Here is a 27,189-nt window from a genome sequence, read left to right as displayed (position 1 = left end):
CCATGCGCTCCCCGCTCGCGGCTGCTGATAGGTTTGTCAGGGAGAGGAAACAGTGTGGGGTTTTTCTTTAACGCCTTGTGCTCCAAGTGGCAGCAGCTCATCTCACAGCCCCGACACGGACACGGACACGGACACGGACACAGCAGAGCTCCCGCCGCCGCCGCCGCCGCCGCTTGGATTACCTCCACGGTCCCCTCTCCCGGACGCTTTTGCGCGCAGCCTCCCCGTGTTCTCCTCCGTGCAGGTCGGTGTGAGAGGAGCGCAGCCTCCCCGTGATCACACCACCACCACCACCACCACCACCTCCCCACCGACGCCGCGGACACTCATTGATGATTTTTAGAGGTTTTCTGCAACAACTAGTTGCGAACAGTGTGAGGGGCGAAGTCATGGTGCCGGTGCCGCATCGGCTCCTCACGGCACCGTGACAACTTTCTCCCCGCGTCCCCCGTTTTCCCCTCCTTTTTTCTTTTAGATGTTTGTCAGCGGGCTCGTGCTTCTTTGGGAGATTATCACCATCCACCATTTCCCCTTTCCATTATGTTCACTTTCGCTGCCTTCTGCTACATGCTGTCTCTGGTCCTCTGCGTCTCCCTGATCTTCTTCGCAATATGGCACGTGAGTACAGCACCTGAGCGAAACTCCATTATTCATTGTGTTTGATGGATGGATTTGATCTTAGGGTGTGTGTGTGTGTGTGTGTGTGTGGTTACGGGGTGCGCAGGTGTGATGTGTGTGCGTAATAGTGCCAGATATCCCCTAACCCTGAGCGTGCACTCGCATGTTTCTGGGCAGATCTCTCCTCATCACGACAGGTGCGCACCTGTATCTCCAGCTCCTGCTGCGTCCTTCACACAAACATCCACCACGTTGTCACCATTTCTCCTCTTCTTTGGCTCCTTTACACATCCACGCTGACCCAGTTCGATGCACAGTAAAGCTTCGCCCTGTGCAGCATCCTGTATTTATTAAAAGGCCTTCATTCCAGATCAATTAGGAGATCTGGTAGTGAACCCCCCCCCCCCCCTCTCATCTTGCCGCTCCGCTCCCTCTGCCTTTAATAAAGCCTCAGATCAGCTGCACACCAGTGGCAACATGACTGACTGCATTATTACATTTGAATAATCTAATTATTTGCTCCCTGAGCAGCATCTCCATCATGCAGGGGCCTTATGTAAAGACAGATCTGGGTCAGGTCTTCCAGCCTATTGCCCCGAATCTGCCTTTTGCATGGAAACAGCAACAGACCTGATGCACTCGGGGTGACTGATCCTCTGGCAATTACAGATAATCGTCGGTGTGCCCGTCTGTCACACAGTGGCCCGTGTGTGAGAAGCACAGAGCCCAGGACCGTGAGAGTGCACGCGCCCGTGATAGTCCAGTTCAACCTGAGCGGTTACACAGGAAAACTAAGGGCGCCCTCCCACTGTGCCTCCGTCCCGTGCTACGTGCTTTAGGGTCCTTGTCCCCCCCTCCAGGCCCGTTTGTACTCACACTACCTGGGCCTCGGAGAATGCTTCTTGCTGCCTATACACTCCACCTCCGCATCACACCAACGTGAACCTTTCACCGCCATTGTTTGAAATGTCCGCGCATGGTCCCTCCTTCTTTTTTCTACGTCCCAACAGGCGCACAGGAAATGACCTCAGAACCGCCGTAGGCCTCGTGCTCGTACACGTGCGCACGCTCGTGCTCGTACACGTGCAAACGTGCTTTACTAAAGCCCACCTGTTATGTTCAGTAAAGTGTATGAAATGAATCAAAGTCATTTGTACAGAGTGAAATGAAAATCCAGCGGGAACTAGTAAACATTTTAATATTTACACATTTTGTTCATGTAACAAATTCACTGAAGAGTACATTTGATTATATTTACATAATCGGACGTATCTCAGGAACAGAAGGTCGGACACACTCCGCGGTGGCACCGTTGGAAAGCTCGTACATGAAAACATCAAAGAAACCAACTTCGTCTCTCTACGACCTTCTGTCACCGAGATGAATGTTACGCCTAAAGACAAAGGACAGTACACTAGTTAGGCTGTGCCGTATTTTTCGGACGATGAGTTGCACTTTTTTTCATGGTTTGTCTCGTCCTGCGACTGAAATATGTAGTTTCACACGTTGGTTATTTTCACGCTGACAGCTGTGAGAGGGCGATCTAGGCTCGTGTGCCAGTGTCCGCTCCTCCTGTTACTCCTGTACCTCTGAAAATTACATTTAAACATCATCTTATAAAGACAAATGAGAAAGACTGAACACAAGTCTGCAGATCACAAGCTGCAAGTATGGAAATATGCAGCTGAACACGGTGACGGAGCAGCAGAGAGAAAGTTTGGAGTGAGAGAGAAAAGTGGAGGATTCTCAAACTGCACTGAAGAAAACACAAACAGCTAACGGCTAAAAGCTAACGGCTAAAGGCTAAAAGCAGAGGAACAAGTTCACAAACAGGTGCTTGAACAACGAGCTATAAACGACGAGAACTTGCCTTTGCAGATGAAACGTCTGCTCTGGTTTCTGATTTTACAGATAAATTTCCCCCCAAAATGCGACTTATAGTCCATTCATTCATTCATCACCAACCACTTGTCCCTGTCAACCCTGGCGACAGTGCTAACCACCACACCACCGTGTCGCCCGACTTATAGTCCAGTGTGACTCGTGTTCTTTCCTTCTTCATTAGGCATCTTTTAGCTGGTGAGACTTTGACTCCAGAGCAACTTACAGTTACGATGATTTCATGAAGTTAATCCTAATTTAATAGTCATTTTTGTCAGTGTGCGGCATCTTTCTGAGTGACGACCGCTCTGATCAGGAGAGACGTTTCCGTGCGTCCTGATTTATTACAGAGAGGCAGAAACCACAGAAACCCCCGCAGCTCCTCCAGGTCTGCGTCAGACGGTAATTGACCGGAGGAAGGATCACAATGGAGCGCGTTATTCCGTAGCTTCAGCAATAACACACATCACACCGGGGCTGAGTTTGCATTCTGCTTAAGACGGCAGAAACGCTACAGAGGCCTCCTTCCACCGACTCCCGCTGACGGTGACAAACAGACGTGCAGCTTAATCAGCGAGGGCTCCACACGGCGAGGACTCATCATTACGAAGCTCAGGGCTGCACATCAGCACCGGCCACCTGCCAAATGCTGCACCTTCACTTCTGTCAGGCACTTTGGAGGTCGTCCAGGGGCGTCTCCAGGACATTTTGACTGGGGGGGCAGAGTGGGACACAGAGCCAGAGTGTGGGGGGGGGGGGGGGGGGGGCATGGTAAAGTGAACCTGAATGAATGGCATGTGATATTCCCTACAGGCCAGTGAAGTAAACATGTTGTGTTTGAGAGGCTGTGAAGCCGCGGGACTGCAACTGTAGTTGGCTGAAAGCTAAGCTAATGCTAACTGCTGGCTGGTTTCTGGTCTACCACTTTTAAGGCCTCTCAATGAAAGGTTTAAAAGCTGTAACTTCACTTTATTATTGATTTAGGGAATTTACTAGTAACCTGAATCGTCGGATAACCCTCAGATATAATGAAGGTGCTGGATTACTATGTACAGTGTGCCTTGACGTGGAGACGCCTGTAACCATAGAGGAACTGATGCATTAAACATGTAGACGTGTACAATTCCAACAAGCTAACGCTGGAAATGTGTAGTTCCTGTACTTTTAACTGCTTCTAAGCGCTGAATGAAGTTTCACACTCAGCAGAGAAGTCGACGTAACTTAACAAGTAAATGACCATCTACCTCAGAGGATGCGTGTTATCTTTTCATTGCTGTGATGACCGGAGTCCTGACTCCTGAGGACGTCAGAGACACGTCCGAGGATGCCGTTTTCAAGACATTTGCTGACCCGAGATCAGTTCTTACGTCCACAGTACCATTACTGTAATAGTTGGTGATTACAAACTGTTCCTGTATCAGCAGATGAGCTGTCACCGTTGATTGAGCAGCGTTTGTCGCGGCCGTGTGTTCATGAACTACCAACAACCAACCAATCAGGTCTATGATGGACCAAAGGGATTTCAGGCCACCCCCTAAATCGCCATTGCATCCATCTCTCGGCCCGTTTTTTTTTCCTCCTTGAATTTCAAGAACTCATCTGGTTTCAAAGAACTGCTGAAAACACTGAATCCTGCGGCCACAGTGGCCACTTGACCGAAAGGTTAATCCTTAACGCCCCGAGCGGTGGTGCATTGTTAAAAAGAGCAAGTGTGCTGAGTCAAAGTACCTCGGGTAAAATCAGGCTATAAATAAAGTGAGTTGGTGTAAATGAACATCAGAAGACAGAGGTTGGCACAGAGAAGACGAGGGGAGGAAGTGAGTAATGAACTGTCAGCAGGTAACACGAGCGCCGGAGTATTAAAAGTCAGACAGTGACAAACGAGTGCACAGAGATGGACTTGTGTCGCTAAGTGGCCGTAATCTATCAAACTATATGCTGCCGCGTTAATTAGCTCTTTATCTAATCTCCCACTCAGTTTCAGGTACTGATGAATCTGATGTTGCTTTGAATTAAGGAACACAACCCGTATGTTCTGCTTATTTACACTCAGGGCGCACTCCCACTGTGCCTCCGTCCCGTGCCCCAGTACATTTCACGGCTAAAGTCTGGTTCCTTTGACCAGTGTTAGTGCAACCGTACCGCGTCTAGGAGCGGCACGCTTGCCGTCCACGGCCCGTGTGGGAGGGGTGGGCTTTTGTAAAAGCACGTTTGCACATGTACGAGCAAGAGCGTGCGCACGTGTACGAGCACGAGGCCTACGGCAGTTCTGAGGTAATTTCCTGTGCGCCTGTTGGGACATAGAAAAAAGAAGGAGGGACCATGCGCATCGCCATGACGTCATCAATGCGTGTGACGTGTTACGGCGTGATGACGTATAGGCAGCAAGAAGCATTCTCCGAGGCCCAGGTAGTGTGAGTACAAACGGGCCTGGAGGGGGGACAAGGACCCTAAAGCACGGGGCACGGGACGCACTTAGATGAGGCTATTCTGTAATGTGGCCGTCACATGATCAGGTTTTTGTGCTCGGCTCACCGCGAGGTCGATCGCAGAGACCCAGTTAGCGGCTAAATCAGCGTTAGCATTGTTGCAACCGTTAGCTGGTAAACTGTGATGCTGATAAACCTCCATCTTTACGTTTTCTTCTGATCCTGAAACGACTTTAATGGAACGTTAAATAGTTCGGGAAACTCCGACACACAAACAATACGTTTTTCCTCCATCTTTCTAACCGGCTTGATGTCGCTCTCTGGTTGCCTAGGAAACGTAAATGTCACATTCGTGGTTTGAACTTTGAGCTGTGCGCGCTGCTACATTGGTGCTAATGCTGCTACATTGGTGCTAACACTGCTACATTGGTGCTAACGCTGCTACATTGATGCGACCGCTGCTACATTGGTGCGAACGCTGCTACATTGGTGCGGACGCTGCTACATTGGTGCAGACATGCTACATTGGTGCTAACGCTGCTACATTAGTGCTTATGCTTCTACATTGGTGCGAACGCTGCTAAATTAGTACTAATGCTTCTACATTGGTGCTAACGCTGCAACATTGGTGCTTATGCTTCTATATTGGTGTTACGGTGCTACATTGGTACTAACGCTGCTACATTGATGCTAACGCTTCTACATTGATGCTAACACTTCTACATTGATACTAACGCTGCTACATTGGTGCTTATGCTGCTACATTGCTGCTACCGCCTCCTCCATAGGAAATGAATGGAACGGCTGCGTATCATGTGTGGGGGTCATAAGGCTTCGTAGAAAGCTGCGGTGACCTGTGATCTGCCAGTTTTGTTCTCTACCACTTTAGTTGGCTTCATGCAATAAGCACAGACTCCTGGTTACTTTCACTCCAGTGTATTTTAAATGTTGACAGTTACATTTCAAACTGTACGTATCCCTCATGCTGCGATTGAGAGTAACTCGATGTGTGCAAGAAATATCTGTCCATTAAAAATGATGATTGTAATATTGATGATAACATGGCGGTACTCTCAATGCGGGATGTAACGGCACTTTGATGGTTCACTTCAACCAAGATGCAACATGAGGAATCATTCTGTTCATCGCATGAAGTACAACACCACTGTCACCCGCGGGAGCACTCACGTTAGCGATTACGGAGCCATTTTAATTAGCATACGAGGTGAACTGTGACCTCCCGAGAGCTCCGAGCTCGCTGCTTAGACGATCTGACTCTGCTCCAGTGACTCTCCTCCCATGTAACCACGGCCCCTAATGTGCTCCGAGTGTCATTAAAGCTGAGAGCAGCCGCACACGCTCCTCCGGTGTTCCCCTGAACGATGGGAAAACCCTGTGGCGCACTCGTGATGCAGAGGTTGTCCTGGCAGTGCGACAGAGGGCAGAGTGTCAAAGGATCATTTTCACTCCCAGATGGGGTTTCTAGTCTAGTTGGCAGTCGTACTTAGTGCACGGGAAGTGCAGTGAGGTATGAAAGCATTTTCTGTATGGATGAAGCAACAAGTACTGGAAGGGCTCATTAATGCTCAGTGGTAGTTACAGATACGGACGCAGCCTTCTGTCTGTACGCTGCGTTCATCGTCTCTGTGTTTCTGCACCTTTTGTGAAAGCTTGAAGAAGCACCTCCAGGAAACTGTCGGGGCAGTGACGCCAGTTTCAGGCTATGTTTACACGACAACACTCTGGGGTAAACATGACAAAATATTTGATCAGATGTGCCTTTCGTTTTGACCGTGACAGCGTTTTTGGGGCTTAAAAACCACAAAAAGGTAAAACCCCCTCCAGAGTGTAAATGTTAAAAACATAAAAAGGTAAAATGTTGAATGAATCAAAATGTTTGTTCGAGTAAAGGCCAGGAAAAACGCCAAAAAGCATGATTGTGGTGCAGCAACGTACAGCCACTGCACCACAGACTGTATAAAAACAGACGCAGCGTCTCCGTCAGGTCCGTCCTCTCAACTTGATCCAGTCGTCCTCGCCTACGGGAGTCTCCATCTTGTCAGACTTTGACTCCGCCTCATTTCCTCTGACCTAAAAAGGGCATGTATGTGACGTTGGGGGGAGGGGCGTACGTCCATCTGGCTGATGTTTACCTCCGAGGAGAAGTGAGGGCAAGAGGCTAGCTGTCACTCAAGAGGCCACACCCCTAACTATTCATGAACTTTAACCTCCAATAAAATAAAAACTAGCCCCTCCCCCTCAGTGTTGTCATGGAGATATGACCTAAACACACAGAGTAGAATGTTCTTTTGTCCTTAAACAGGTTTAATGATGCTGTGTAAACGGCCTGTTTAACATGGGGCTCAATGAGAAACTGCTCTGTTATGAAACCTGCCCCTAGTAGACACTCAGAGAACTGACGCTGACGGAGCTTCCTGATTGGATCAAACAGGAAGTTGCTGTGGGCGGGGCTTGGTGCCACAGATATAAGGAAAGATGGAAGTGCAAGGATATCTTGACAAACATCCTTAATCTATCCTCCATCTTGGGGGGGGGGGGGCTAGAGAGAGGGCAAACCCCTCCAGGTGTAGTGTAAGAACATTTACTCGACTACCAAAGCACAATTTTGAGCTACTTCAGTCCATTTTATGCTTCTTTATTTTATTTTTCTGTGTAAAGCATTTACAATTCGGTCCGTCTAAGTGTGTTTACATGTTAACATTTCAACGATAATGGTCCAAGAATGAGAAACACTGACACTTTTGCACTTTTGACACGTTTAATACATTTTGCTGCTGCTGCTTTTATTGCAGGACGTGAACACATCGTGGAGTGTTTGTCCCGTGTAGAGGAAGTAATTGGTTTGGACACTTCTTAACCCTTTACCCTCTTTGTAATACAGGAAACATACACTGCAAAGAGAGCAGGCGGCTTGTGGGGAACACTTGTCGTCTCTTCTTCGTTAATATGTCCCTGGCATCGAGGGAGGGATGCTTTTATCCCTCTGCCTCTTCTCTCTTCACCCTCTCCCGAACACCTGCCTTCCCTTCATTCGCCATCGTCACCTCAGACAAAGCAAACGCTCATTTAAATAACATGGGAGTGACACCACACATGAACATTTCACGCACACTTCAGGATGGATTTGGACGGGAACAGCTAAGCTAGCATCCCACTTAGCGTCACATCCTCTCCGAGCGTGACTTTGCATCAGACTGGGACTTTGACAGGTTTAACAGAGGTGTTGTGAATAATCATCACACTGAACGACCCTGACCTCATCTCTTACTGTCTCTATGGGGTTCTGATGACGGGGCATGGAGCTGCTTTGTGCAGGAAGGAGGGACAAGCTAAGGGGATGGACTGGGCCGGATTAACTATAAGGGCAATGGGACATTTGCCCCGGGCCCCAAGACCTCTAAACTGTCCAGGGTAGAACCAAAATATCTGGTTAGATCTCGTTTTCCAGGAGCAGTGACGGAGCTTAGCTTGTCACCTCATTCATCTCCTGTAGAGGTCTGCTGTGGAGACAGACAGACCGGTCAAGCCCCAGAGGAACGGGACGGACAAAGTCACAGGAAGATAGATGTAGCGGGGATGATGAAGGAGAGCAGAGTGACAGGAGCTGCAGGATCAGTGGCGTGCACAGACTTTTGAAGGGCAGGGGCGAAAAGAAAAAAGGGCTCAAATAGAGCGTCCTCGCCACTGAAGAGGACACTTTAACACACGTTTATGCTCCTAGAGGACACTTTAGCACACGTTTATGCTCCTAGAGGACACTTTAGCACACGTTTATGCTCCTAGAGGACACTTTAACACACGTTTATGCTCCTAGAGGACACTTTAGCACACGTTTATGCTCCTAGAGGACACTTTAACACACGTTTATGCTCCTAGAGGACACTTTAACACACGTTTATGCTCCTAGAGGACACTTTGACACACGTTTATGCTCCTAGAGGACACTTTAGCACACGTTTATGCTCCTAGAGGACACTTTAACACACGTTTATGCTCCTAGAGGACACTTTAACACACGTTTATGCTCCTAGAGGACACTTTAACACACGTTTATGCTGCTAGAGGACACTTTAGCACACGTTTATGCTCCTAGAGGACACTTTAACACATGTTTATGCTCCTAGAGGACACTTTAACACACGTTTATGCTCCTAGAGGACACTTTAACACATGTTTATGCTCCTAGAGGACACTTAAGCACACGTTTATGCTCCTAGAGGACACTTTAACACACGTTTATGATCCTAGAGGACACTTTAGCACACGTTTTTGCTCCTAGAGGACACTTTAACACACGTTTATGGTCCTAGAGGACACTTTAACACACGTTTATGCTCCTAGAGGACACTTTAACACACGTTTTAGCTCCTAGAGGACACTTTAGCACACGTTTATGCTCCTAGAGGACACTTTAACACACGTTTATGCTCCTAGAGGACACTTTAACACACGTTTATGCTCCTAGAGGACACTTTAATACGTTTAGGCTCCTAGAGGACACTTTAGCACACGTTTTGGCTGCTAGAGGACACTTTAACACACGTTTATGCTCCTAGAGGACACTTTAGCACACGTTTATGCTCCTAGAGGACACTTTAGCACACGTTTATGCTCCTAGAGGACACTTTAGCACAAGTTTTTCAACAATTGGGCAATGGGGGGAGGCAACCCCCCCTGCCAGTATGCTGGGCTGTTGGTATGATGGAGAAGGAAAGAGGGAAAGGGAGAGACTTTAGATTTTTCTCATTGAGAGTTGGGACCAGGGCATCGGGGTGTAGAATAGATGACTGGAGCAGAATGCACGATGATGATCACACACGAAAAGAAAGGAAAGACAGATGCAAAGCTGTGAGTAGGCATCAACACAGATAGGGCGCGATCAAAGGACGACAGGAAGTGATACATAATCAAATGAAAGTGTGCAGAGAGGCGGAAGTTTCCTGGTCGGGTGAAGGAAACGTCCTGAGACGGATGAAGCATTTCTAGGAAACACAGTTGACAGAAGGGAATACAAATGTAGAAATAGATGAAAAAGATCAAGAGTGAATAATGAAGGAGAGACAGAGGAACAGACCACGTCCGTCACAGCGAGGAGCGCTTTGTGTTGAGGGGGGGGCACTCATAGTTCCTACTGTCTTCATCTGGATTATTCATGTCCTAATAACAGCCATGAAATAAAGATGAATTACATCCAGCGTTCCCCTTAATGTTCTTGTTACAACTGTCTCCAGCTGTGATTTACTGATTCAATATTTATTTAACAATAAATCAGGAACTCGATGCAGACGATCATCCACTGCGTCAGACGGGAGAATTACCTCCTCAGTGTGTGCGAGTGCTGACCAGTCAGAATGCAGTTTATGTCCATTTCTGTCCAGATTTACAAAATATAGATTTAGTGAAGACTTAAATGGTCTTTATGTTGACATATGGTATTTGTACAGGAGGAGGATAAGGACTGATGAGGCAAAGACAGTCACCTGGAGCCTGCATTTCAAATGGAGGTCATTACGTAATGACCAAGCCCCGCCCACAGAGAGAGAGACTTCCTGTTTGATCCAATCAGGAAGCTCGGTCAGCGTCAGTTCTCTGAGTGTCCACTAGGGGCAGGTTTCATAACAGAGCAGTTTCTCATTGAACCCCATGTTAAACAGGCCGTTTACACAGCATCATTAAACCTGTTTAAGGACAAAAGAACATTCTAGTCTGTGTGTTTAGCTCAGGTCTCCATGACAACACTGAGGGGGAGGGGCTAGTTTTTATTTTATTGGAGGTTAAAGTTAATGAATAATTAGGGGCGTGGCCTCTTGAGTGACAGCTAGCCTCTGGTCCCCACTTCTCCTCTGAGGTAAACGTCAGCCAGATGGACGTACGCCCCTCCCCCCAGCGTCACATACATGCCCTTTTTTGGTCAGAGGAAATGAGGCGGAGTCAAAGTCTGACAAGATGGAGACTCCTGTAGGCGAGGACGACTGGAAGTTGAGAGAACGGACCTGATGGAGACACGGTGATGACCTTCAATGTAGATTTTTAAGGGGTTCAAATGAGAAATGAGACTGGGCCAAACTAACCAACGAGGGTTGAGCCATCTGCCCTTCACAATAAGGGACAGTCCCTGATTTGAGAGCATGCTAAAGACTTCAGTGTCAATATAATATATATTTACAGCTATGGTTGTGCTCATGAGCAGTCGCTGAGTAGGGACTGTGGCAGTGAGTGGTAAACGGTAAATGGTCTTGGACTTATAAAGCGCCTTTCTAGTCTTCTGACTACTCAAGACGCTTTCACAGTGTTTGTCACATTCACACTGACGGACATCTACAGACCATCTAATCTGACCATTCACACCACATTCACACACCCATACACAGCACGAGGAGCAATTCAGGGTTCAGTGTCCTGCCCAAGGACACTTCGACATGTGGACCGGGGTAATGGGGATCGAACCGCCAATCTCTCGAATGGAGGACGACCCACTCTTCCTCTGAGCCGAGTCGAGTCGAGTATAGTAGATTATCTTTATTATATTGTCAGTAATCCACAGGCCACGGTCTTTAACTCCTGGTTAAATTAAGGTTAAATAACTCCCTCTAATATAAAACTGTATGCCAAAACATGACATCGATTCAGGTTTTATGACCCCTAAATCTACATATTAAAGTGTATTCTGCCATCTTGCCACAATGTCTATTAAGTACTATAAGCAGTACAGATGATGTGAAGGGTTAATGGTATTCAATAAAGGCCAAATGCGTGAGTTTGAGCACCTTTACACACAGTTTAAGTATAAAAGGAAACTATAAAGAGGAATAAATGTGCTTAAAGGTGCAGAGACGTGTCTATTAATGACAAACAAAAAGAAGATTCAGGTCCTCCAGGGTGTCACCTACAATTTAGCATGCGGAGCTACGGCGATGTTTCACCGCGCTCCACTGAACTGTTAAATCTGGGGAGCAGCTCCAGCTCAAGGTGCCCGAGTGAGACATCAGGGGAAGAAATGCACACAGGTGATAACATTGATTTTAATCTCAATGAAGCAACCAGTCAACAAAGCTTTCTGGCAGCGGGCAACAGTGTCTGAAACGGAGGTGATTGTTCAGTGTATAGCTCGGCTCTGCATTGATCCACATGTTCATTAACCCCTGCTCGCCCCTCATCCATCATTGTGACTCCAGTGTTTCTATTGTTCCAGTGCACAGGGCTGTAGGATTAACTAAGGGAGGCTCGTCATCCCTGCTTTCCCCTTTTCCTTCCTCTGATTCCAACTGACAGCTCGCTACGGCTCTACTTGGTTTGGAAAGTGTGCAGCTCTTGCTTTGTCTTTGATGATTTTACTAGAGATGTGTGGCAGTTTTACAAAAACCACGAGGCAGGTCTCCTCACATTGTGGATGTCTTTAAGCCCAGGCTTGTTCAGAGATGTTCGGGTTTCCAAAACTAGGTTGAGAAGTTCAGCATCCTTGAGGAACTCGGAGTAGAGCCGCTGCTCCTTTGCGTTGAAAGGAGCCAGTTGAGGTGGTTCAGGATCATCTGGTAAGGATGAACTCTGGGATCTTCACCTGTGGTCATGAAAGCTGGGTCAGGACCCAAAGAACCAGGTCCAGGTCCAAGCGTCTGAAATGTGTTTCCTCAGGAGGGGGTCTGGAGTCTCCCTTAGAGAGAGGGGGAGAAGTTCAGCATCCGTGAGGAACTCGGAGTAGAGCCGCTGCTCCTTTGCGTTGAAAGGAGCCAGTTGAGGTGGTTCAGGATCATCTGGTAAGGATGAACCCTGGGCGCCTCCCTAGGGAAGTGTTCCAGGCACGTCCAGCTGGGAGGAGGCCTCGGGGAAGACCCAGGACCAGGTGGAGAGATTAGATCTCCACACTGGACCTGGGAACGCCTCAGGATCCCCCAGTTAGAGCTGGTTAATGTGGCCCTGCTGGAGCTGCTGCGCCTGAGACCTGATCCAGGATCAGAGGCTGAAGATGAGATGAGTTGTTCTCATTAACCAGCCTCACTGCACGTGCACTGGTTGCAGCTTTCTTTGTGGGTATGTTTTAAGTGTCTGGGCGAAGTGATCACAGCTGATAAAGTAAAGTCTGTGAGGGTTTAGAATCAACTGCATTGTCATTGATTTTTCTTCCATGTAAAGAGTCTTGAAAAACCCACTGTTGCCTTTCACATGCAGTGGTGGAGAACAGGCGGTACAGAGAGTAGGGGATGGATGGAGAAGCAGCCTTAATGAGCACATTGGTATAAATGAGCAGGTTTATACAGAGCTCATTATTAAATAATGAGTGAAATCATTAAAGCGTCATTCACACTTACATACATCAAATAAGCCATCGATACAGTTTTCTCCCTGTATACACTATTACCCTGGCAACCAGCAACGCCCAACGCTATTGGCTGCTACCATGGAAACACAACGGGACAGGAAGTCAATGTCAAACCTGCCAAAAATTTAAGTTGTGGGAGTTAAAACATAACACACATGCATGGAAGCACTTGATAAAGCAGCACATCCATCCATTCATCTTCAGCCTCTTGTCCCTGTCGGGGTCGCGGGGGGCTGGAGCCGATCCCAGCTGACATCGGGCGTGAGGCGGGGTCCACCCTGGACAGGACGCCAGTCTATCACAGGACACATAGAGACGAACAGAGACAGACAACCATTCACACCTACGGGTGATTTAGAGTCATCAATGAACCGAACACCTGCACGTCTTTGGACTGTGGGAGGAAACCGGAGAACCCGGAGAAAACCCACGCAGACACGGGGACAACATGCAAACTCCACACAGAGGGGCCCCAGCCGGGATTCGAACCGGGACAGACATAAGATAAAAATATAACATATAGCACATTAAAATAAAAGAGCATTTAAACACGGATAAAAGCACCGTGCACAGACAAGGAGCACAAAGCTGTTGAAAATGAAGACCATGTTCCAGGATGGGTGGGGTCCAGGCAAACAGGGGGTTTAGCAGACGCGGGGGAGGTCACTCCCCCAAGATCAGCATTTACAGCACTTCCTCACAAACAGCCTGTAACGTTAGAATCTCCTGCCTTTACCCACAACGCAAATACTGCCCTGCAGCATCACTTTGACCGTGTGTGTTGCATATGCTCAGTTCATGATCTGTCCATCAACCATCGCTGCACACGTGATTATCATTTGGCTTTCGGTGCCTTGCAGAAAGTCCTGCAGCATTTTATGAATACAGAATGTTTTTGGAAGGAGGAGATTTGAGGAGGAAGGGGTTAAGTGTGCCAGCAGTGTTTATTAGCATCAGGGAAAGTGCCGTCGCCAGCTGTCTCCCCCCGCCAAGGTGTTCAGCACAGATACAGGCCGACACTGACAGCAGCACGTTAGCGATTAAAACACAAGCCAACTCCCAGAACATGGACAGCCAGTGACATCTGGGTAGTCTGCAGGGGGGGGGGGGTTTGATGCTCTGCATAAAGTCCCAGGTGGGTAAAATTAAAATGCAGAGTCTGACACACACAGGGTTGTTTTCCAAGTTTAAAAATGGAGTACAGAAGCCCTAAAGTCGTACATTACATACATTTATGTACCGTATTTTCCGCACTATAAGGCGCATAGAACAGACGCTACAGTCGAGGCTGGGGTTACGTTAAGGACCGCCTCTAAACTCATTGATGCTAAGTTGGCATGCTAGCGCTGTTGCCTTCAGTGGAACAGTGATCGTACGGACACTTCTACTTGCTGCTCTCTGTTCAACAACCCACTGTTGGAGTTTGTCCTCCAGCTGCAGCCGTCTCGCTCTGTTCCCTCTAAACTTGCATATGGATTTGTGTAACTATGCTGAACATCACGAGCCATTTAGATCCTCTTTTCACTTGTATAACATTTGATTATTAAACATACGTAGGTTACTTTTAGTTAAGACTAGAGCAGGCGTACTCACACCACCTCTACTCCCATTCTTGGTTAGCTGGGCGTAGCGTTTTACTTCCACTTGTAATTCAAATGTTATGCTCCTTTGGGAGAGATTGTGCAGCCTGTGTCGTAAACTTTGCGTTATGGCGTTCGGTTCATGCAGAGAAACAAACAGATTGCGTTAAAGAATCACATCTCAATTGGCTGCATGAAGATCTGGCTTTGTGTTCTGCACCGGCTTCACTGGGCTCTGAGGGCGCACTCACACTGTCCTTCTGCACCGGGCCAAACCGTTTTTCCGGCCAAAGTCTAGTGCGTTTGACCAGTGTGAGTGCAACCAGCTGCGCCTATAACTGCGGCACGCTTGCCGTCCACGGCCCGTTTGGGAGAGGTGGGCTTTTGTAAAGCACGTTTGCATGTGTACGAACACAAGCGTGCGCACGTGTACGAGCACGAGGCCTACGGCGGTTCTGAGGTCATTTCCTGTGCGCCTGTTGGGACGTAGAGAAAAGAAGGAGGGACCATGCACTGACATTTCAAACAATGGCGGTGAAAGGTTCACGTTGGTGTGATGCGGAGGTGGAGTGTTTACTGCAGATTTGGTCGATGAAAAGATTCAAAAACAGTCGACAAGACGCACAAAAACTCCGAGGTCTACGGAAAGATCTGGAAACAAAGCCACGCATCGCCATGACGTCATCAATGCGTGTGACGTGTTACGGCGTGATGACGTATAGGCAGCAAGAAGCATTCGCCGAGGCCCAGGTAGTGTGTGTACAAACGGGCCTGGAGGGGGGGACAAGGACCCTAAAGCACGGGGCACGGGACGGACGCACAGTGGGAGGGCGCTCTAAGCTGCTCTTCAGTGCTGGGTGAGGAACGGTGGTTCAGAAGATTAACCCGTATTGAGCGTGTTTAAAATCCCAATGAATAATTGAGCCCAGGCTTTAAATAATTCACGTGGACCTTGTAGTCATTTATATTAGAGTGGAGGTTCTGGTGATTGCTGTTGTTTGTTTTTAATCTTGTTATTTCCGTATGAATGCCTTAAAGGCTGCACAGAGGGGAAAGCATACTTTTCATCGGTCATAGCTGCAACTGGCTGAAAGACGGTGACGATGAGCGCACAGATACATCCACACACTAAAACAACCCTACTTAGACCACATCCATCACTCTGTTCCCTTGTTTTCTCCTTACAGGCACACACACACACACAGCAAGGTGTCAGTCCTGCAGCAGCACCGAAACACTGTTCATGCAGAATTTAACGTGCCAAGAGAGGAGCAGAGGGTGCCAGTGTGTGTGCTGTCTCTGCAGCCAACCCTGGTTTCAAAGCAGGCTGTTAAAGTGAAGCTCCACATCAAAACAGACTGGATTTGTTAAAACAGGACCCGCAGTCATTGCCAGTGGATCTCCAGCAGGAATCACCCTCTGAGCACGTCACAGATTTGGGTTTTGCTTCTCTTGTCTGCAGCTCCGGGGCAAATGTTGCCTCTGATCACGACTGAATGAACAGTCGAATATCAAGGGGATGAAATTATGCTTTAGGCTTTATTTCCTCTTAAAGGAGAAACAGCAGCTTTGTACCCGGTGGGTCGCACCTTCACTTTTATTTAAACACCGATAAAGTTAGAACCTGATGGACTGATCCTCCTGGTCTCAGCAGATCCATCTGAACTCTGGTTTAAAGATCTTTATGAAGCCAAACCAACCAATCAGATGAGTGAAGCGTGTGACGTGCTAACAGCGTGGAGGCAAAGCTCAGAAAGGAAACAACATGTGGGTAAAGGAGATTTTCCCTTTGTGTTTAACGTGAATTTACGGATCAAAGGCCCAATTTCAGGAGCCCGGTCCATATTCAACAGAAGGATCCAGAGAACAAAGAGTTAGTGAGCGGCTCGCTCCATAGCTGCTCATCTCATCCGTGGAAGCCTCCATGTTGTTTACACTCAACAGTCTCTTCTGTTTCACTTCAATCCACCAAAGAAACCAGGAGCATAAACATGTGTTAAAGTGTCCTCTAGGAGCCTAAACATGTGCTAAAATGCCCTCTAGGAGCCTAAACTTGTGCTAAAGTGTCCTCTAGGAGCATAAACGTGTGTTAAAGTGTCCTCTAGGAGCCTAAACGTGTGCTAAAGTGTCCTCTAGGAGCATAAACGTGTGCTAAAGTGTCCTCTAGGAGCCAAAACGTGTGTTAAAGTGTCCTCTAGGAGCCACAACGTGTGTTAAAGTGTCCTCTAGGAGCCAAAACGTGTGCTAAAGTGTCCTCTAGGCCCAATTTCAGGAGCCCGGTCCATATTCAACAGAAGGATCCAGAGAACAAAGAGTTAGTGAGCGGCTCGCTCCATAGCTGCTCATCTCATCCGTGGAAGCCTCCATGTTGTTCACACTCAACAGTCTCTTCTGTTTCACTTCAATCCACCAAAGAAACCAACGCTGATTGGTTCAAACTGCTCAAACGTCACCAGACTGATCTGAGAGTGAAACACGATGGAGCTCAGAGATCAGGATGGACTCGGGGGGCTCGCTTGGTTCACCCTCGGACATGGAGAAGGATCGAGGAGTAGAACAACTGAGAAGAGCCAGTGGAGCTGGTTGAGACATCTTCTTAGGATACCTCCTAGAGTTGCTCTGGCCGTGTCCATCTGGGACTGGAGTGGGCATTTCCGGTCCTGGAGCCACTGTCCTGCATGTTTTAGGTTTCTCTCTGCTCCAACACACCTGAGTCTGATGATCTGCTCGTTATCAAGCAGCTGAAGCTCGTCACAGTTTGATTATTGTTAGACTCAGGTGTGTTAGGGTAGGGAGAAGCCTCAAACATGCAGGACAGTGACTCTCCAGGACTGGAAGTGCCCACCCCTGATCTGGGAGGAGACCCTAGGGCAGACCCTGAAAACAGTGGAGCCATTAAGCGCGGGCTGTACCCCACAGGTGTAAACTGTTACAACCCGTCTCATCGCTTCATCAAACTTTAGTTGTCATGTTTCCACATTTCAGCGATTACTTAAAATATCATAATGGGTAGAAATGATAGCGCTAAAGACACTGGTCATGCTGAATAAGGTGATCTTTGAAGCCTGACGTCCACTCAGAGCCTCGGGGCTGTGATGTTCCTCTCACGCGGTGCACATCAGGATGTACAGGCGCGGCTTTTCTGCTGCGCTTATATGCCGGCGTCTATGTCTATGCTTGGATTCATGCACCCTTGAAGAATGTGTGTGTGTGTGTGTGTGTGTGTGTGTGTGTCTGTGTGTGTGCGTGTGTTCTCTCTTGTCACCCATGAGGAACAGCCGGAGGGAGACTAACACGCTGTAACCGAGCGAGGCAATGAGCCGGGATCACTGTTGGGATCCACTGGGAAATAACATGTAACGAGCTCCCTGTCAGCGCGGGGGCGAGCCCGGGGAAATAACCGCGCTCGCTGTGAACCTACGGCTTCCTCAGATGTTCATTCCCCACACTGGGCCAACACACGTCCACACGTTCAAACCCACATGCCACTGCCTCTCCTCTCTCTGCTCATATGGAACGCAATGCACGGATAACACGTTCATGCTAAACAAACCATAATCATGTTTTTATCACTCTGCACACACACACACACACACACACACACTACACACTCTGTTACTGTATATATGCTGCTCTCACATCATACCATTCTCCCATGGCACACACACACACACACACACACACACACACACACACACACACACACACACACTACAGGCTGTTACTGTATATATGCTGCTCTCATATCATACCATTCTCCCATGGCACACACACACACACACACACACACACACACACACACACACACACACACTGGAGACACACAGTGTAGCTCATACTGTGTGCAGATGCACTGACCGACTCATATCTCTTCCTCTAATCTCGCTCTCTCACACACACACACACACACACACACACACACACACACACACACACACACACACACACACACACACACACACACACACACACGAGACACAGTGTAGCTCATACTGTGTGCAGATGCACTGACCGACACACTCATATCTCTTCCTCTAATCTCGCTCTCTCATACACACACACACACACACACACACACACACACACACACTGCCCTCCTGAGGCCCAACTAGTCAAGCAATCACATCTGTCTTTGGAGTGCAATTGCATCCATTGCGACACATGCAACACCAACGGAGCTGTTGCATATTTAATCCGTGGTTAATACGTAGAGCCGTCCCACAGTGCAGCAGTGGGCGGGCGGCACCATCGAATGACACCGATTCAAGACTGACTCTGATCTCTACGTAACCTGCATGCAGATCGTGTGTGTGTGTGTGTGTGTGTGTGTGTGTGTGTGTGTGTGTGCGCCTCTGGGCAGATCGTGTTAATGAAAAACATCGTCTTATAAGTTTATTCGATGAGTGTTTTTACCGAAAAAATAAGAAAATTTCACTTTAACTTACACGTAGAGATAATAAATGTTGATAAAATGCAGCCAGCTCGCCTTCTGAATGCTGCGTCGCTGGTTGTGAGACCCACAGGAGGCTGTTGTCCATGATGCTGTGCTTTCAGAGAGAGACGGTAGAGTCTATATAGCCCCTCTAGTTCCCCCTGACAACGCAAAAACAGTTGTGTTGGGGGGGGGGGGGGCGTATAAAGCCTTTAACATACAAAAACACTCGCTGCTGCTGCTACGTTTCAACCATAAATCGTGACTGCATTTGTTTACGGCAGTTACAACAGGAATGCTAAATATGAAATGGGGAATCAGGATCCATGCATGAGTAATATTTTTTACCCCCTGCAGTACTCCAAAGTACCCCCAGGGGTGCATGTACCCCCATTTGCTGCTGTAGTTCACTCATTAACGTCCTCTCTGCTTCTCCTCTCTCCTTCACAGATCACAGCTTTCGATGAGCTCCAGGCCGACTTCAAGGTGCCGATCGATCAGGGCAACCCACTGCACGCGGTAGGTTTGCTCTCCCTAATCATTTTCATTCATACCAAACATTGTCTTCATATGATTGACTCGTGTTTTCTGTGTGCCTGGCAATTGTTAGCGCATGGAAAAGAGACACACACTCTGGTGCCTGTCTCTTCCTGTTCTTTCGCTCCTTCTTTCCCCATTAATTTTGCATCGAGCAGCTGGAAACGTAGTAGTATTGTGCACCTTCATGGCTCCTACAAGAGGACTTGAGGCCAAAGCATCAAGTATGAATGATCGTACCTTACAAACAAAGTCTTCAAACCAAATCTAAATGAAACAAAAGCTACAAGCTATGACCATGAGGATAAACATGGAATCTACAGTTGGTTACCGGCGTCCAAGGTTAGTCCTGCTGAACCTGTGCCATCGCAGCCCTCATAGCTCCAACCAAGATACTCGTTTTCTGTGTGTCTTCAGTTGGACGGATGTGTTCCTCTGGTAATTCTTCCACTATCACTGTGTTGCTGCACTGCCTGATATATTTACTGAATGGACTCAGACATTGCATCATTGCAGGTGAAGTCTTATTTCAGAGGATCTTTGCAGAGTGTACGCTGCTGCTGAGCACTCAGACTTTCAACTTCTGGGTCTCATGATACACGGTCGAAACGCTTTGCGCCGGCCGTTCCATCCATTTCCTATGGAGGAGGCAGTAGCGCCCAATGTAGCTGTGCAAACCTCTGCAGCAGCATGAGAAGAGTCCCTACACACAAAACAAAGCACCAATGGGCTCCTTCCACTGTAATGGACTTTACTATGAGAGGAGCTGGTACAGGGGCCAGTAGGTAAGTCTTTAAAACACTCTTTAATAAACTCTGGCTTCACTAACTACGCTGATGACACTTTGTTGTGTGTGTAGGGACTCTTCTCATGCTGCTGCAGAGGTTTGCTGTTATTTTCAGCAGCATTAGTGGTTAAAAAAGACCTTTGAATGCCTTCACCGTACTGCCCCGAGCTAATCACTGTTAGCCACGTCCGGCTGTTAGCGACTCTCCTGGATTTCTACCTTAATAGTTGTTACAGGAGAAACTGTCTCGACGGATTATTTGATGAGTGTATTTGCAGAAAAAGACCCTGGGATGATTTCACTTTAAGTGTGTGTGTGTGTGTGTGTGTGTGTGTGTGTGTGTGTGTGTGTGTGTGTGTGTGTGTGTGTGTGTGTGTGTGTGTGTGTGTGTGTGTGTGTGTGTGTGTGTGTGTGTGTGTGTGTGTGTGTGTGTGTGTGTGTGTGTGTGTGTGTGTGTGTGTGTGTGAAGGATGTTAGTCAAGTGATGCAGCTGTTCTGCAACATCATTGTATTGGTACTTTACGTTAAGCAATGGTGTGCGTGTACGTGTGCGTGTGTGTGTCGGTGTGTGTGTGCGTGCGTGTGTGTGTGTGTGTGTGTGTGTGTGTGCGTGTACGTGTGCGTGTGTGTGTCGGTGTGTGTCGGTGTGTGTGTGTGCGTGCGTGTGTGTGTGTGTGTGTGTGCGTGTCATATCACGAGGAGACGGTGTGCTCCAGCTCTGTCTGGGTTGTTTTGGTAGTGGGTGCTTTTATAAACCCGACCTGACGCTCTTCTAAAACGAGGTCATTGTAGTTTGAACGTTTGTGTGTTTGTGTCGTTTAAATGAGTGAACGTTAAAACGCTCTCTGTGCTTCGCGCTCCGCTGCACCGTCTCCTCTGACAGCGCTGCCCAGAGAGAGAGTGAAGCGCTCTGAACAACCCAAAGGTATATTTCAACAGCCCCAGTCCAGTTGGTGCAAACAGAAATTGGGAATAATTTAAAGTGTCTCGCTTCACCGATGACTCCTTCTGGACCGTCAGTCTGTCACCCGGTGTCGCTCGGCGCCCTAAACAACTGGGTAACCAGCATCTCGGCTGCACACGCCATCTTTTTTCAAATGAGTCTGGCCAACATGGCGCCTGGAGCTCCACATTTTTAATGATAACGTAACCGTGTCACCAGTTGGACACCAGGTATTAGCCCTATCTGGACGGATCTGGTCTGCTGCTGTTTCCAGTCTGTTCGTGGTGCTTTTACTGGACGATCGCCACCGAAGTGCAAGTAGAATTAATTTACACACTTCTAAGAATCTACAAGTGAAGTCTCACAATTGTACATGAACATTTAAGATAAAAAAATTAGTAAACAAAAGTGACGTTGATGAGAGAAACTCAGCCTGAGCGGCTCAGGTGGTGGTTTACTTTCAAATGGAAATGAAGAAGACTTTACGCTTTATTTTGGAGCTGTTAAAGCATGGGCTTTTATTGTGAAGGACTGAAGTTTGGTCCTGGATGTTTGGACAACATTGATGGGCTTTTATTGTGAAAGACTGAAGTTTGGACAACATTGATGGGCTTTTATTGTGAAGGACTGAAGTTTGGACAACATTGATGTTAATGTGGACGAGCAGCAGCTCCAGTGTTTACGGAGAGGAGATCTAAAGGGTTAACACGCGGCTAATTCAGCGTGTTAGCGTGTTAGCATGCTAGCGTCCTTTTGAGCGCTCTGGTTCACACAAAGATAAATCAGGACGTTCAAACCAGATTTGGTTCCAAAGAGAAGTTAGACTTTAGTTTAACAACATTAAATTAACTCTAAAAATGACATCATCATTTAGATTTGGAGTTCAACAGAAAGTTTGATAGAGTTTAGACACAAACTTACCGTCTGGTGAGACAGATGTCAGGACCCAAAGAACCAGGTCCAGGTCCAAGCGTGTGAAATGTGTTTCCTCAGGAGGGGGGCTGGAGTCTCCCTTAGAGAGAGGGGGAGAAGTTCAGCATCCGTGAGGAACTCGGAGTAGAGCCGCTGCTCCTTTGCGTTGAAAGGAGCCAGTTGAGGTGGTTCAGGATCATCTGGTAAGGATGAACCCTGGGCGCCTCCCTAGGGAGGTGTTCCAGGCACGTCCAGCTGGGAGGAGGCCTCGGGGAAGACCCAGGACCAGGTGGAGAGATTAGATCTCCACACTGGCCTGGGAACGCCTCAGGATCCCCCAGTTAGAGCTGGTTAATGTGGCCTGGGAAAGGGAAGTTTGGGGTCCCCTGCTGGAGCTGCTGCCCCCGAGACCCGACCCCGGATAAGAGGCTGAAGAGGAGATGAAGATGATGCAAAAGGAAACTTTAAGAACTGTGTCCGTCCCAAGTCCCAGACAACAGGAAGGTTTCCAGACCTCTCAGTGTGTCATGACGGGAGATCTATGCACCAACCTATAGGCTAATACTGCGTTGACTCTGAGCCCAACCCGTGCCCGAGTGCGCCCCAGCTGTGGCGAGGGAGCCTGCAGGAGAAGCCTGCGAGGGTGTGAAATGTGTCAAGTGTGAGCATCATGGTCAAGTGTGAGCATCATGGTCATTAAAATAATAATAATTTGTCAGGATCGGGGGGGAAGTGACCCCCTCAGAGTTAATGATGGGGCCGGGGCTTAAGTACCCACACTGTGCCGGCGCCGTTAGTGGCATCAGCTCAACGTGTTCACTTCAGTTCATCCCTGATATTATTCAAAGGCTTTTTCAGGCTAATGCAGGGATTTAGGCGTTTAGTGGTTCTGTGTTTCCACTGCTGTTTAAACGGGAACGTTTACTTCGGCTTACTGAATATCACGTTTAACAATAGTCAATTCACAGGTTAATGCACTGGATTATGCGTGTTTCCTCTACTCTCCCAGGCTGCCTGATAAACAAATCAGACGTGCGGGGAATATTAAATAAATGCTGTAATTTAATGTGCTAGCAGTTCTGCTTTAATGGAGTTTATACATGTAAATGTTTTAACAGTAATATGTGGAAGTGTAATGGGAGAGATGCTTTGTGATGGAGGACTTCTGCACCAGTCAGCAGAGGAGCTGTGTAGTGACTGACGCCGGCGTTGTTACCACAGCAACCGATGCCGATTGGTTGGTGATGGGGAGGGTAGGTGGGCTGGGCTTGCCTCCACATGGCTCTAAGGGCGCCCTCCCACTGTGCGTGCGTCCCGTGCCCCGTGCTTTAGGGTCCTTGTCCCCCCCTCCAGGCCCGTTTGTACTCACACTACCTGGGCCTCGGAGAATGCTTCTTGCTGCCTATACGTCATCACTCCGTAACACGTCACACGCATTGATGACGTCATGGCAATGCATGGCTTTGTTTCCAGATCTCTCCGTAGACCTCGGAGTTTTTGTGCGTCTTGTCGACTGTTTTTGAATCTTTTCATCGACCAAATCTGCAGTAAACACTCCACCTCCGCATCACACCAACGTGAACCTTTCACCGCCATTGTTTGAAATGTCCGCGCATGGTCCCTCCTTCTTTTTTCTAGGTCCCAACAGGCGCACAGGAAATGACCTCAGAACCGCCGTAGGCCTCGTGCTCGTACACGTGCGCACGCTCGTGCTCATGCATGTGCAAACGTGCTTTACTAAAGCCCACCTCTCCCAAACGGGCCGTGGACGGCAAGCGTGCCGCTCCTAGACGCGGTACGGTTGCACTCACACTGGTCAAAGGAACTAGACTGTAGCCGTGAAGGGGGGGGGGGGGCACAGGGCGAAACAATCAAGGATCAGGGGAGGACGTCAGACCGGTGACACATGAGGAAGGGCAAGTGACCTGAAACGAGAGGAGAGTTACTTTTCAAAATAAAACAGGAAATTCACACGACAGAAACCCAACGACAGGACAGACCTCACCGCGGTGGGACAGGGGCACGGTACCAATGGACAGTGTGAGTGCACCTTTAGAGGCTCGGCTCCGTCACTCACAAAACCCTCACAGTGCAGAAACAGGCAGCGATGTTCTGCTTCACTCCCAAAAACCGCCACAGCAGCAATCAGGAGAAGTTGTGGGGGAACAAATGTACATTAGCATCGGCCAGCGAGGGAAAGTTTCCCCCGGTGAAGTTGTTTCAGGATTTGTTCCAGCCCTCTAAATCCCTTTCCCTCGAGTCTTCTGGGCTTTTACCAGCACGCTTGGCTCTTAATAATGCATGGTTCAGCACAAGCAGTTAGTTTGGAGGTGACTTTGACTTAAGAGCTCTGGACCGTAGAGCGTATCTGGAGTATCGACTTCTATACTTTTCTCTACAGAGCGCAGAAAAGTTGGAGGAGATGTATTGATGAAAACATTGCAAACTGGGTGAAAGAGGAGAGTTAGGGCGCACTCACACTGTCCTTCCACACCGCGCCAAAACAGGTTTTTCGGGTCAAGCCTAGTACGTTTGACCAGTGTGAGTGCAACCGCTCCACGCATAACTGCGGCCAGCTGGCCGTCCACGGCCCGTTTGGGAGAGGTGGGCTTTAGTAAAGCACGTTTTCACGTGTACGAGCACGAGCGTGCGCACGTGTACGAGCACGAGGCCTACGGCGGTTCTGAGGTCATTTCCTGTGCGCCTGTTGGGACATAGAAAAAAGAGGGAGGGACCATGCGCGGACATTTCAAACAATGGTGGTGAAAGGTTCACGTTGGTGTGATGCGGAGGTGGAGTGTTTACTGCAGATTTGGTCGATGAAAAGATTCAAAAACAGTCGACAAGACGCACAAAAACTCCGAGGTCTACGGAAAGATCTGGAAACAAAGCCACGCATCGCCATGACGTCATCAATGCGTGTGACGTGTTACGGCGTGATGACGTATAGGCAGCAAGAAGCATTCTTCGAGGCCCAGGTAGTGTGAGTACAAACGGGCCTGGAGGGGGGGACAAGGACCCTAAAGCACGGGGCACGGGACGGAGGCACAGTGGGAGGGCGCCCTTAGAGATGGAGTCGGACAGAGAGAGAGAGAGGGAGAGAGAGAGAGATGGGCGAGTGAGGAGTTCTTAAGACGCAAATGAAAAGGCGTTTTCCAGACTCTGAAACTGCATTAGACCAGACTTCCCCTCTCAGTGACACTTTCATATTTTGTCATATTTGCATTTCATTATGCAGATGGTATCAAAGGACCCCGTGGGGATCGGGTACGAAAGGTTCCATCTAATTTTCTCTTCCTCCTCCTTTCTTCTCTCGCTCTCACGCTCCCTGAGTCCATTCTTCCTCTTTTCGCCTCTCGCTCCTTACATGAAATGCATCAGTGCTGCACAATTTATGCAAATACGGAGCTGAAATTCATGATTTCTCTTTCAAAGACATTAATCAAACACTCTCAAGGTTGCAGCTGCTCTTCCAGTTTTTATGACAGGTTTAAGTCGACGTCTGAGTTTGTGCATCACGAATTAGAGAGTTTTTTAAGACCAGTAATGGAAAACTGTGAAATACTTAAAGTTACTTGAGTCGCGTATATCTCATCTCATCTCATCTTCAGCCTCTTATCCGGGGTCAGGTCTCAGGCGCAGCAGCTCCAGCAGGGGACCCCAAACTTCCCTTTCCCGGGCCACATTAACCAGCTCTAACTGGGGGATCCTGAGGCGTTCCCAGGCCAGTGTGGAGATCTAATCTCTCCACCTGGTCCTGGGTCTTCCCCGAGGCCTCCTCCCAGCTGGACGTGCCTGGAACACCTCCCTAGGGAGGCGCCCAGGGTTCATCCTTACCAGATGATCTTGAACCACCTCAACTGGCTCCTTTCAACACAAAGGAGCAGCGGCTCTACTCCGAGTTCCTCACGGATGCTGAACTTCTCCCCCTCTCTCTAAGGGAGACTCCAGCCCCCCTCCTGAGGAAACACATTTCAGACGCTTGGACCTGGACCTGGTTCTTTGGGTCCTGACCCAGCTTTCATGACCACAGGTGAGGGTAGGAACCAGGACTGAGCGGTAGATCCAGATCTTTGCCTTCCTCAGCTCTCTTTTCATCACAACGGTGCGGTAGAGCGACTGCAGCACCGCCCCCGCTGCTCCGATTAAAGAAACCAGAATTTGACAAGTGTAGTCCAACACTTAACATGCTTATGTGCACATATGTGTGTCGGCCATGTTGTTCTTTCTCACAGGCGAGGACACAACGACCATGACACAAGTAGGGCAGGGCGGGGATCGTACCCTTCGGACATTGGCCAACTCGCTCTACCAACTGAGCCACAGCCGCCCCGAATATATATTTCATATAAGATAAGATACCAATGTCATTTTCTTTTCCCAGTATGCAAACATGCACCCACATTGCACATTCAGTCATTCAGGAGGCAACATTATGTCTTTGTATCCTCGATTGTACAACATAAGGAACCAACATGTATTTGGGCTTTATTATATTTATTTATTATGACTTTGTCTGAGCAGTTACGGTTCAAAGGTGTTGTTCTTTGCCAGTCACTTGCATCTTGTTTCTGAGAAAATCCCAATTTTACTCTCCATTTCTCTTCTTCTCCCTGAGTCGTGTATAAAGAAACCAACATTTTAAAGGTATAGTTCAACACTTAACATGCTTATGTGCTTGTGCATGTAAGTGTAACATATGTGTGTCGGCCATGTTGCTCTTTCGCACACG

At 48.3% G+C, this 27,189-nt stretch overlaps 1 protein-coding gene across 2 annotated transcripts in view; it reads left to right on the top strand.

Moving 5' to 3' along the window:
- Positions 1-540: 540 nt before the first annotated feature.
- cnih3 (cornichon family AMPA receptor auxiliary protein 3) overlaps positions 541-27,189 on the top strand; it is a gene marked incomplete at both ends in the record, with an annotated part of 73,418 nt that continues 46,769 nt past the window's right edge. For both annotated transcript variants that reach the window (XM_083933993.1, XM_083933994.1), the window contains 2 exons: positions 541-618; positions 19,729-19,797. In XM_083933993.1, the coding sequence (XP_083790119.1) occupies positions 541-618; positions 19,729-19,797 (147 nt within the window). The remainder of the gene's footprint in view (positions 619-19,728; positions 19,798-27,189) is intronic.

This window comes from Echiichthys vipera (assembly GCF_963691815.1).
Source record: "Echiichthys vipera genome assembly, chromosome: 19".
Lineage (NCBI taxonomy): Eukaryota > Metazoa > Chordata > Actinopteri > Perciformes > Trachinidae > Echiichthys > Echiichthys vipera.
This window is presented reverse-complemented; position numbering and strand designations above follow the sequence as displayed.